This window comes from Meleagris gallopavo, chromosome 1 (genome assembly GCF_905368555.1).
Source record: "Meleagris gallopavo chromosome 1, MGAL_WU_HG_1.1, whole genome shotgun sequence".
Classification (NCBI taxonomy): domain Eukaryota; kingdom Metazoa; phylum Chordata; class Aves; order Galliformes; family Phasianidae; genus Meleagris; species Meleagris gallopavo.
Genome location: NC_139404.1, coordinates 137,051,089 through 137,064,577, shown reverse-complemented (window position 1 = coordinate 137,064,577; position 13,489 = coordinate 137,051,089). Strand labels below are relative to the sequence as shown.

General features: G+C 41.8%; 1 protein-coding gene across 4 annotated transcripts in view; it reads right to left on the bottom strand.

Moving 5' to 3' along the window:
- Nucleotides 1-13,489, bottom strand: part of ARHGEF7 (Rho guanine nucleotide exchange factor 7) — a 108,608-nt gene that overhangs the window by 64,757 nt on the left and 30,362 nt on the right. For 2 of the 4 annotated variants that reach the window (XM_085215525.1, XM_085215524.1), the window contains exon 3: nt 2,461-2,545. In XM_085215525.1, the coding sequence (XP_085071651.1) occupies nt 2,461-2,545 (85 nt within the window). Of the gene's footprint in view, nt 1-2,460; nt 2,546-4,007; nt 4,114-13,244; nt 13,285-13,489 lie in introns of those variants that run through there. The other 2 variants (XM_085215526.1, XM_010728590.4) reach the window with 2 other exon arrangements.

Sequence of the window (13,489 nt, the reverse complement as noted above, 5' to 3'; positions counted from 1 at the left end):
GGCTGTCAGAACGAGCAGGGCTGGGCTCATTCTGCCAGCCTACTGGGTATCAGGGCAGCAGGAGGTGATCAGTCGAGCCCTCCCAACATCAGCCTACCCATGGTAGGGGTAGAGCTGTGTATTAGCAGGGCAGGGGCTCAGCTCAAGCAAGGCATTAGCTGTGCATTAGCATCTTCTCCATGCCAGGGTCCCACCACAGAGATCCACATGGAGCTCCATCCAGCATTACAAGGAGATGGGGCTGCTATCAGCTGCACTAGTTCTCAGCCAGCTCCCAGCCCTCACAGCCAGGCCTTGTGGATGGGGAATGCTCTTATGGCCCTTATACACAAGGCACGTTAAAGCAAGCAAACATTGCTCCTTTGCTTGTATACCACAAGTCACCCTTTTCCCTCATGTTTTCCATACATAAAGAAACTGAGCGAGCATCTGAGCTTCAAGGAGCCCTATAAGCCATGTGTCCCAACCTTGGACACCACGAGGCTGCACAAGTCTCCCATCCTACCTGCTCTGCCGATTTTTATGCCTGCTAATCCCTCCTAGTAGCTTGCTGTGCACCTCCAGCATTTGACCTACATTAGAGGTACACAGACAACCATATTCCCGTTTGGCTGCTTTCAGACTAAAACTGTGATTACACAATCCTAATTATTTTTGGTATAGCAAAGTGACACAAGCAGGTTCCGTTCCACACAGAGTTAGGTGAACAACGTACATCTGCTGTTTCGCATCAAATCCAATGGGACAACTCTATTAATCTCAAAGAGAACGCCTTTCAACCTCAGTACAGCATCTAACAGTAGCTGAAATGCAGGAAGACAAGGGTGAGACTGGCAATGAGCACAGGAGAAAAATGCTGGCAGAGGATGCCCTACGCCTACAATTATTACCTTGTTTGGGTATATCTTTTTAAATTAGTCATTACATTTATATACTTTTTGAAGCATAAACTTATTACTCAAATAGTGCAAGACTAAAACTATTCATTTTAATTTGAGTATTTTGTAAGGATATAATTGTGCACCGAAGTCGTAAAAACTTCCCCCTTTGAAGTTGCTTTCTTAAAAGCACCTGAGGCCACTGTATTAAAACTAACTATTAATACAAACAGTGGTGATTATAGTCCACTACAGAAAGAATATTCAAATTCGTTTTCATAAACTGCTTGGAGAAAAATGGGACAAGATCACGGACTTCATTTGGAAGTCATAACTTTATTGTTAATTCTATGCTTCCAAAAGGATTATTGTCCAGGAAGGTAAAAAAAAATAAAAATAAAAAAATTCAAGAATCTTCTCTAGTAACAGAGTCTGCATGTTAGATAAATATTTAATCTGTTAGTTTCACAGAATCTTCCATCTATCCAAAGATTTCCAGGGTTTGTAACACTTCTTCACAGTTATCTCAACTTCCCTGTACCAGTTCCTCTCCCCTTACCCATCTACAGAAGGTAACCCATCCCTTGAACTTATCCCTCCTGAAGTTAAAGAACTCAATGGAGTGTTCACACTTAGCCTTTCATCAGACAATCTTCAGGCTCATTACTCACACTCCTGTGTGCAAAGATCCATCTCAAGAATCTGTGTATCCATGTAATTTATGCAGACCCAGATCTGAAAGCCATCTTTCAATACTAGACTAGGGATATTTAGAGTCCAAAAGGCCTACAGTCACAAGAAAACTGTTAGGAGGAACAGCTGGTCAAGATGACTTACGCAGTTCTTTTGGTTTCTATAAAAGAGGCACAAACACAATTTGCACCTGGCTTTGATTTCTGATTTATGTATCAACACTACTACCTCCCTACTTCCATGAAATGAACCAGTCAAGGTCCCTTCTAAGACCACCTGCAATAGTGACTTTTTGATGAGAATGTTACTCAACTGATGTTTGGATCAGACACACTTTCCCCTCCTCATGAAGACTGCTACGGTCAGTGTGCAGTAGCAGCTTTAAAGATGCACTGAAAGTGATCAACATTTCCACTCAAAGTTAAGATAAGAAGCAGTAGTATAAGCAGCTTCAAAAGAACTGAATGATATTACTCCATGCCCATTCACTAGCCCTAATAATTTGCTTGCAGAAATCACACCTGACATAAGAAAATCAATAAACAAAAAAAAATAACTCTTCAGTAATGGACCAGAGATGTACCATAACAGGGACAAGATACTAATAGCACTATTAAACAAAGGTCCTTGATTTCTAAGAGCTATTGCTAGCTTAAAGGCTCAGTCTTAGATTCTCAGCAAAACTTCCTGCTGCAGAAGAAGAGACTACAGAACCCACAGGGCCAATGGTAAAGCTTTAACAACAAGATGCAACAACCAAAAAAAGAAACATACCTCTTAAAAGGCTGCAGACACTTATTTCATCCTAAGTATAGCAACAGGCATAAATATACATTGCTGCAAGTTGAACACAAGGCAAGAGAGCACCAAAAGAGTAAGCTGCACTTACCTGCAGTCACCTTATTTAAAGCAACCAGAGAGCTGAGAACTTTGCTGAAGTTCTGACCCTGATATAGGTCATTTGCATCAAAAGTCTGAAAACAAAAGAACATACATTAAGCACGGAACCATTTAAACGAAGCATTTAAACAAAGCATTTCTATCCTTATGCAAACCATAACTGGAGGAGCTATTTCCTGTTCAAGGTCATCAGTCTTCAGGTGGCTGTCACAGATCCGTCAAACTGTGGGGTTCTCTTCCCCTTTTTTTTTTAAAAAAACTTGCTTTTCAATAGAAATAAAACATAGGAACAGATGAATTCGAGTCAAAAAGAAAGGAAGAAAATATAAGCTAAAGATATCAAGTGTCATCCTGGCAAAAAAAAGTTTGGAGTGCTGCACTACCCTCTCAGCACACTCTTCTTATTCCGTAGGAGCTTGCAAGCACTGTACCCAATTGTTCATAACATACTTTTAAAATATTACAGCAGCATACACACTCCTTTATTCTACAAGACAGAGATGAAAATAGTGTTCCTTGAAGTCAATGAATTCTACATTGCTGGATAGGTTATATAATTAGAATGAGTTTTGGAAAGCTGAGGATGATTTTATTTTTTAACTGTGGGAAGTAGATTCAAACCTCAAACTATCTTGTAGAAAACGTGCTAGTAGCTTTCAAGCAAGCAGTGATGACATTAAACATCTGAATTTTCAAGGGGAGAAAAAGAAAAAATTCATAATATTTGCCTGAGGTAATGAAAACACTTATCCAAAATCTCATGAAAACAGCTCTCACAACTGATTCTGCATAGATTCAAAGGAATAACAGTATTCTCTTGTGTAAGATTAGAAAGATTAGAAAGAGGACAGCAAAAAGGCAGCTATCACTGTTGTGCCAACTAATTTCAGAAACAAAAAAAATTCAGTTTCCTGCAATGTCCCAACTGTTAACTAAAAAAGTCAGCAAGAACTTGGTTGTTTTCCTGATAACAGCCACATCCTACCAGCAGATCTGCACCTATCCTCCAGCAGCCTACAGGGTTAGAGAGGTTGCTGCCTCAGGAGAGAGAACGGAGCATTGGGAAGCAGCTGAAATGGAGCAGTGAAAGCTTTCGTGGAAGCTTTTAAAAGTAACCACATCACAGACTGACAAACCAAAGGATCATCTGCTGCCAGCATCTCCCAATTGGCGGACAGCCTGAGGATCCCACAGTCAGGGGCAGAGCTGACAGACACCAAGCAGTTCCCGCTTGAGTTAACTAAGATCACTTTCACCAAGTTTCACTGTGCTACAGGTAGTTCAAAAGGGTATTTGTAAAGAATATTTGAAACAGTGGCCCTGAGTCTAAGAAAGAATGGAAATAGACACAGGCACTTGCACGGGCGTTGAATCAGAAAGGTACTGGGGGAAGGGGTCAGGCAGAGGGGGAGAGAATTATTAAAATACTTTAAGATAAACAAGATAAAGATACTTTAAGAAAAACATTATGAACTGTAGCTAAAACTTACAGAAATGTAAGAAATAAGCATAATTACAACTACATTTTCAGCTCACCTTCATCCTGAGCTTGGTTTCAGCCAGGGCTCTGCCAGGCCAGCTACGCGGAGCACAGCGGGATGCGAGTGTGCCCCGTTTCCTGTTGTGCTGGGACTATGAGGGACCCAGAAGGAGCTGATTGGGCCTTAGAACATGTTTGAGGTCGTAAAAAATGCCTGTATCCAGGGTATGCATCCAATCTGCCTCACAGGAAGCAGCACAATGAGAGGATAAGAGAAACGTTTGCTTCCTTGTGGTTTTATATAGAGCCATTCCAACAGGAAGCCTCGGCACTGTCACAGCCAGTAGGTCGTTTGTTTTTTTTAATGAAAGGGCCACGACATCCTCACGCTGATTTCACAGTACACCCAAGAAGCCCCTCCAACTAAGTGAAATTATCTCAAGATGTTTCATGAGGAGCTTCGTGGGATTTCTAGAGAAAAGGTTTAATTGCAGGTTTTCGCAGTAAGTCGGGTGTGTGATGGACTGCCATCTCCGTCCTGCTATTTACATGCAGACCTAAGAGCTGACCCTTGAAACATCTCATCTGGATGGGAGAGTCCCTCAGCAGCTTCTCCCTTCAGCACGGCCAGAAGGACATCCATGCACACTTTGGTAACTGACAGAACCAAGGCTGAATTTTGAGATGCGAGTAATGAGCTCAGTTATTTTCATACTGCACACCGTTACCAAAAGAAAGTCTGCACATTAAATTACTTCCCATGACAGCAGTATAACCCACTTTTCAAACTGCAGAAGCATAGCATGAGTTCAGACTTGCACATCCTTGCCATAGCTCTTAGAACCTAAATATGCAAACAAAATATATTAGCTTGAGAATAACGCCACTGTCTTTTAAACACTGTGTGACAGGCTATACAGACACTAAGCAAATCCGCATGGAAAAATTCTTCCAGCGTATCCTTCCTTGCTGCACAGGCAAACAACTTTGAACTCTGCAGACACACCACCTGCAAGGAAGTTTTACCCTCCCATTCATCCACCTCCTACCTTCCCCCACGCCACTTAGGGAAAAACATCAGTCAGGATGTGACTGTACAACTGCATAAGTCACGCTGCACGAGGACACAGATAAGCCAAATCCTTCCAGCAAACGATTTCAAGCAAATAAATATCAGCCCTTTGATTTCAAATTCCACAGAAGTGACCACAAGCAGATATGCCTTTTAAGTATTAACATGAAGCATAGCTATTAAATAAAGGAAAGAGCAGGACTATGTTATGAAACTCCTTACAGTTCACTGGAAATCACTGAACTCCAGAAGGTGAGCAGACTGATTGCCTTACACCTCTTGTTCAGGAACAGGAAAACAGGCCAATAACATCATTCGCACGTTCTTCTCTCTCCTCTCCTGTGTTTCAACGTCTTACCTATCAATCTCCTGGACACATGCTATATTCTAAAGCAGACCTGACCAAACTGCCTTGCATTACTCACAGCACTACACACTCCCAGGAGCACAGCAGCCCTTTCGGTCACAGCCAGCAGATTTCCTGCAGCTAAAATTTCAACAGGAAGCAAATATTACTTTCAATTATATAATGGCTTCTCCTGCAATTAATGAAATGTTAAACAACATGAGCAGGTACCAATGCAGCAAATACCCTATAGGAAGATGTACCTTAGATGGTAATTCTTCACTTATAATTGTATTAGAGGCTATTAATTAGACAGTTCTTAAATTCATTTCATAGGAGCTATATTGATTTTCCCATTAGTGATGTTTCCTAAACATCAAGCTAAATGCCTCAGAGATCCATTTCACCCATGTAATGGTTTTCAGCTACCAAATCCATACTCTCATTTCACAGCACAACTGACTTCTGTATCCATCCACTTAAATCCCAATGCATGAAAAAGGGCCACAGTAATAAACTCAGGTCATTCTAAATCACTTGAGCTGTCAGCCCTCGGTGAGTGGAGAACTCTGTTCAAAAGGTGTTTATGACCTAATATTAGTGAAATAAAACCAACACAGGAATACTCATCCCTTATATCCCTGAGGAGCAGCATCCACTGAAGTCACAAACACACTGGCAGAGTGTTTGTGAAACATAGGTGAAAGAAAAAAAAGAAAATAAGGTCAAGTAAGAGCAAACTAAGCAATACCAAAAATGTGCAGCAATGACTTGTTTTCAAATTAACCATCTTCAAGGCCTGCTGATGATAAAGAGCTGAGAAGACTGGCTGATGCACCTGAAGACTGTGCTACCATTCAACAAAACCTGGACAGATCGGGAAGTTGGGCAGGGAGGAACTTGATGAGGTTTAACAAGTGCAAGTGTAGAATATTGCACCTGGGGAGGAATAACTACATGCACCAGCACAGGTTAGGGGATGATCTACTGGAAAGGAGCTCTGCAAAGAAGGACCTGGGGGTTCTGGTGAGCAACAGGTTGGCCATGAGCCAGCAGTGTGCCCTGGTTGTCAAGGTGGCCAACGGCATCCTAGGGTGTATTAAAAATACACGTGGCCAGCAGGTCAAGGGAGGTGATCCTCACCCTCCGCTCTGCAGAGGCCACATTTAGAATACTGTGTCCATTTTTAGGCTCCCCAGTTCAAAAAAGACACAGATCTCCTAGAAGGAGTCTAGAGGAGGGCTGCAAAGATAATTAAGGGCCTGGAGCATCTCCCGTATCAGGAAAGGCTGAGTTATCTGGGTCCGTTCAGCCTAAGGAGAAGGCAACTGAGAGGAGATCTGATAAACATTTATAAATATCCAAAGGGCAGTGGGACATAAATGGATGAGATCAGACTCTTCTCAGAGGTGCGTAGCCATAGGACAAGGAGCAATGGCCTAAAACCTGAACATAGGAAATTCCACTCAAACATGCAGAAGAACTTATTTACAGTAAGGGTGACAGAGCACTGGAACAGGCTGCCTAGAGAGGTTGTGGGGTCTCTTTCTATGCAGATATTCAAGGCCTGTTTGGACACCTACCTGTGCAACCTACTGTAGGGTACCTGCTTTAGCAAGGGGGCTGGACTGGATGATCTCCTGAGGCCCCTTCCAACCCCTGTGATTCTGTGAGATAAGAAAAACTAGGGGTGGTTGGACAAGCTTCCAGGCGCACACACACTTCCTTCAAGTAAGTTTTCTATCAATCTGAACTGGCTTAAATTATTGTGGTATTAGTAAAGCTGCATCTCACAGTAAGGTAAGTTCACATACTGGTGAAGATAAAAAGGTTGTTTTAAATATATATTTCCTTACTAGATTAATGCTTCAAACTTACTGCACAGGGTTCTCAGCAGATATTAACATTTCAAGCATCTGACGAAGATAGATGACAGCTTTCTTTACAGCCCAGCACTGTGAGCAACAGCAGCTAATTTAGGGACAGCCCCGCTATCTGTGAATCACAGATAGGCTGCCGCTGCTAACCTACCCCTACAACAAGCTGTGACCCTCAGGCTGTGTGTTCCAAACCAGCAGGACACTTCCTAGCTCAGCTCGGTGGCCTAGGGCCCCCTATGTAAAAGATTAAAAGAACATTGGCTTGCTCCCCCGGAGGAAATGGAAGGAAATGAGCAGGGTCTCTGCATCACCTGCAGGGTTTGGCAGCAAGCAGCATGACCACATGCAATGCGTCATCCCACCTGCTCCTGGCAGACAGACCACAGTGCTTTTGGCCATGGGAGCACAGAGAAGTGAACAGCAGGGAAAGAGGGAGGGGGGAAAAAAAAAAAAAAAAAAAAAAACAACAAACCTCTCAGTGAGGAAATAGTGACCTTCACAAACAAGAACCTCCAGCAACTCTTTTAGTTCCACCACTACTCCGGTGTGTTCCTGCCCACAGCAGCTGGTGAGGTGCCAGCTAAGGCCACCCGTGTGTTTCACCTCCTTGTGGTTCACCCTCACGCACCCAGAGCACATAGGTAAGCCTGCAGGCAAAGCACCGATGTCTTTGTTCATTCCAACGGTGGGTCAGCTGTGAGAGAGCTCAGCCTCACTCAGCTTTTATGCAGCAGCTGGTTGGGAGCAGGGAATTATCATCTGAAAGCTGCGGCAGTAAAAGGGGAGATAAGGAAAGCGGGGAGCTATGACAACAGAGAGGAGGGGAAGGGGGAAAAGGGAAGAAGATTACAGCATTCTGGAAATTTGTATGATGCATCCAGTCGTCCAAACTGTAATGCACAGCACAAGGGAAAGCTAAATAAATCAAGTCGTTTGACAAATTAAGAGCAAGACAAATAAGTGGGAGAACAGATCTGCAGTATGGGGTTTCTGGGCTATTTGTAACAGTTCACGAGGGAAATTAAAACTCAGTGGTAAAGAACATATAAAGATTCAGATCTGAAATAAAATTTATTGCTCATATAAATGTATTCCTCAAAACCAAAAGAGCTTAATTGCACTACGAGCACCACATCACATAAATAGCTTTAATCTCCACAATGAATAATACTTTAAAAACCTGTTATCTACTAAAGCAGGCACAGGCAGTAAAAGCATATAGAAGTCTGCAATATGCACACCTGTGTGTACAGATGCACGCATTCATCTGAATACACAAATCTGAAAAGGATAAAGGTTAAAGAAATCTTGTTTAGATTTCCTGAAGATGTACTAAAGCTTTCCATCTCCGTTTTGTCCCAAAGCCAGCTGCGAGGCACTAATGATTCACTTCAAACACCATACAACATTCCACCCAAGCCACTGCTTCAAAGGCAACGTCTAAACATCACCAGAACTAAGCATACACAAGTTTTCACAAACCTCAGAAAAAATTACATGGCAAACAATCTGCACAGATGAGCTATACAATTCCCGGGATTATCCGAATTTTGTATGTTTTTTAAACACAAAACATGGCAATTTAGCATCTTCAAATGAATTCCAAAAGGATTTTTTAATAAGAAAGTTACAGAACCTTGTACTTTAAAGTATAGGCTTTTAGCAGTTGCCAAAAATATGTGATTTAAAAATAAATACAGGAGGGTTAGCAACAGCTGCATGTGTTTTTTCATTTACAAGAAGAGCTTGCTCCATATTTCTACCTGCACAGGCAAACGAGAAGTACAGCTATCATAACCCATCCTAACTCACTTGCAAATCACAGAATGTCAGGGGTGGGAAGGGGTCTCGAAAGATCATCTGAGTCCAATCCCCCTGCTGGAGCAGGAGCACCTGAGTTATCCTGTTCATTTTGAATCTTAAAAGATATTACAGACTGATAAACCCTTGTCACCGGGGGACAGAGTGGAAAAGGAGAGTCATTTAGTGACATGTAATACTAGTAAATGATTGAGTCATGGGGATTTCAAGAAGCTCCCACTCTTGGATCTACAGATAGAAGTTGTTGGGATGAAACTAACAAAATTTCATCAGGACACCAAAACTGAGATTCCTTGGTGAATGCCAGCACAACGGATTAGAATGGATCCTTATGCAACTGCTTTGCTTCAGCTAAACAAGATGCAGTGTCCATGAAGAGAGCTATCTCAGCAGGGAAGGAAACTCAGACAGACATTCCTTAAGAAAGACTCAGCCTGGTAAAGCTCACCTTTATTTCTCATATATAGAGACAAGAACTATGTAAAGATCTTTCCTAAATAAGGAAACACAGCTGTGGACATCCAGGTCAAAATGCATGAGGAATGCACTCTAAACAACCTAACCAAAAAAGCCTATAAATTACATGCTTGGAAATATAGATAGCACTGCTATGAAGTTTCATTATTGCTTTCACAAGAGGAAGAGAAATTAACTCTCAATCCAGCACAGACTGCCAACATATCTGACACCGTCACATAGCTATACACACTGTGGGAAAACCACAAGAGAAAGGTAAAGGTTATTTTACTGAACTCTAAGTTGTTTTTCTTTCTGTAAGTGAGAACTAAGAAAATCCACTTTCTCCACCTCCCAGTTTCTAACAACAAAACCACTAAAGATATTTGAAGGAACTGAGGAGTAAAAACTGCAGCGCATGCCAAGTGAAGGGCTCGAGCATGTGTGTATGTAACAAAAAAACACTGTACAAAATAATAACATTTTCTGATGCCTCAGATCAGGTGCTCAGTATCTCAAGTTACATGATTTCCTCAGTTTGAGGATGTCAGTGAGCTCGCAGAACTCACAAGAATGCTGCAGGTTTTCTCTAGAATGTCAAAGAAATTTTCTTCTTGAAAAGCAATATCATCCAGCCCTATAAAAGCAGAATGCAAGTGTTTCTGAAGCCTCTATCAGCATAGCACTGGTGTAAACAAACTACAGTTTATCAGCAATATTTGGCTTAAAAAAAAAATAATAATAAAGGCTCCTAATCTCAGTGTTTTAGACACCACAGACGACAAACTAACGCAGCACGGAAGGATTTGAGAGGATCAGAAGCCAAAGCTGTAAATGGGACTGGATGTAGTGCCATAATTAAGAAGCCCAGGCCAAGTTTCAGAAACACGCAGACAAAGCAAACAATAAGGCACACAGAACTACCAGGAGACTGTCTCAAAATAAATAGGTTGCAGGAAAAGAAGGCAGTTTCTAGTTCCTGCTTTTCTGAGAACAATGCTGACATCTACTCGAGGACTGTTCCTGTCATTCTGAGAATAATAGCTGCTTATACTCAAAACCATTTTCTTCTCCCTCATATGAATGTATACGAATCAACGCAGCAGGATAAAGCCGGTCAAGTCAGTTGTGTTTTTAGGCCTTTGGATGTTTGAATCAGTTTGTAAATAACTAGCAATTGCTTAAAAAAATTAAATGGGAGAGTTTGGTCTTCTACATTCCTAGGATGCCTGTAGCAATAGTGACTGGAGCAACTCAGCAGTTGGATGGATGCAGGTCACTGGAGTGGCTGAGCTTTCTTCCTTTTTAAAAGTCAGAGTGGTAGATCAGCTTTGGGATGCTAATCCTTCTTTCCATATCCTCTATTTCAGATTCTTGTTGGGCACCTATTTCCACACCAATTCCATCCAACACCCCCATGAAGAAACAGCATGGAGAATGCAAGCACCCTTGAGATACAGTTTAGAGGAAATACGTCATGTCCTGAAGTATTATGTAAACCTTACAGGCAGATCAGATCTGCACCTTCTTGCCCGTGACAAGAAGAAAGCTTCATACTTTCAAGTAACTATAAAAAAAACCTTCAAACTCTTTCCTGCCTTGATATATAAACAAGTGAATGAATCTAGTGTTATTTAGCAATCCATGCATCACAGCTGCATATCATTTCATGGCTTTTTTTTTTTTTTACCATTTAAATATTAAGTTAGAAAGAAACAAGTTAGGAAAAAACTTCAAAGGAAAAAGAATGCAAGAAATGGCTCTTCACATTTAAACTCTGGGCCAACACGTCACACTAACTGAAAATATCAAGAGCAATGAAAGTGAAGACTGACCCCAGAGCAGGATCACATGCAATCAATGCAGGAGCTGAGATGATTGGACAGCAATAAATGAGAATCACTTAGGACTTCAGAAGCCAACTGTCCAATTGGGCTGAAGACTAGAGGAAACTCAGCCCTCTGAATAGGTTCTGAAGGCTAATCGTCAGCATAAATATTCCATAGAAAGAATTCAATTTTGAAGAGTCAAACTACCATTTGCCGATGCCTGAATTCCATAGCGACATCGAATCCTATCTTTGAAGGCTCCAAATCAACCGAGTATTAATGAAAAGGGAGACAATATAATCAAGAAACCTGAAGCTAAGGACTTCTAATATTAGGAACTGAGATGTTAATATTTGATTTACTTTCTAAAACAATGTACATATCAGCTAAATTGTAAACACTTCCATTCTCTTACTGAAAAACACAGGAAGGATGGCTTACCACAACTGATCTCAGATGCCTTCTGTTAGATACATATTCTGCCAACAATTCTCAAATGATTTCTTCAGTATCAACTCAATATCAAAAGCCATACTGTACAGAGTGGGAAGAGTGCTATGTAATGAAGCCAAGTACCTCATTTACATCATGAAAAATCTGCAGAAAAAGTAGGAAAAACAGTTTATTTTGATCCAAAACATGTAGCGTTACCTGTCCTATCAGTAATTGCTTGCAAAACAGAGATGACAGTAGCTAAATACCAGGTTAAGTCACTACCATAATACATAGTGAGACCACAGACTTCCAACACCAATGTTTAGACATAGCAGGGCAGAAGGTAAGAGCTGAAAGTGGAGGAGGGAGGTGTTACAGAAGAGTCATTTTACTGCAAAAGATTTTGTACTACATGAGGTTATCGCCTGCCCTCTTAAAATAGCCTGCTGGCTGTTTTACTACAGTACCACATGATTTAACCACAACTTAAAGGCTACCACGTGCTCACGTGTCATCTGGAGCAAATGCACACAGCCAAGCCACAAATGCACACAGCCAGCCAAGCCAGCCACAGTCAGACGATGCACAGATTCAGTATCAGTGGTGGAAGAGCCATAGACAAGGCATGAGCCACAACAACAGTCCCACTGACCTTAAACTAGCACCACCTTTGGCCTGCTGCTCATCAGCATGCAGAAGCACTTCACATACACACTTATTTTTTAAATAAAAGCATTAACTGTCAAAAAAGGAAAGTGCTTGTATAGTTAAATGTGTACTAAAAGCAAAAGGAGGCAGACTGAAGGAGAATGGATTTTGATATTTCTGGCATAGGTCAGAATTTGAGTAAACATGATAAGAATGCATAAGTTTGGGGGGGAAAAAAAATGTGGGAAGGAAAAGGAAAGGTTGCCTAAAAATTCAAGAACAACAAAAAACAAGGGAGTGTTACCATCCTTCAGCTCAGAGAATTTATCAGAAATCTCAATTGCTTCCTGAATATACCATGGAAAGCGGCAAAATAAAGAACAAAGGCTTACTGAATTTCCATAGGGCCTGTTGAAGCCTCCACTTATAATCAATGGAAGAAAAACAGTAAGTCTGCCACATTTAGCTGAAATGAGCTAGCCTGGAAAAAAAAAAAAAAAAGTTTAAGCTGGATCCAAGCCTACCCCTTTTGACACTTCCATTTCAAAATCCACTAACTGCTCAGAACCATGCACATGCTCTGAGCTACAGCTCCTCTGAAGTGAGCCCTTTTCTAGTCACAGCCTGCAATTCTGATTTCAGCAAGCACAAACACTGTTAACAAAGTCCAGGGCTGGATCTCTCCCTCTCTTCCAGCCACATGCAATAACATGATCCAGGATCACCCACCATTTCTAGGCTACAGGGTGACCTCGTTGCAGCTTTTCAGTACCTAAAGGGAGCCTACAAACAGGAGGGGAATCAACTCTTTGAAAGGGTAGATAACTGCAGGACAAGGGGAAATGGCTTTAAGTTGAGGGAGGGAAGATTTAGGTTGGATGTCAGGGGGAAATTCTTTAGAGAGAGAGTGGTGAGGTGCTGGAACAGGCTGCCCAGAGAGGCTGCAGATGCCCATCCCTGGAGGTGTTCAAGGCCAGCTTGGATGGGGCCCTGGGCAGCCTGGTCTCGTATTAAATGGGGAGGTTGGTGGCCCTGCCTGTGGCAGGCGGGT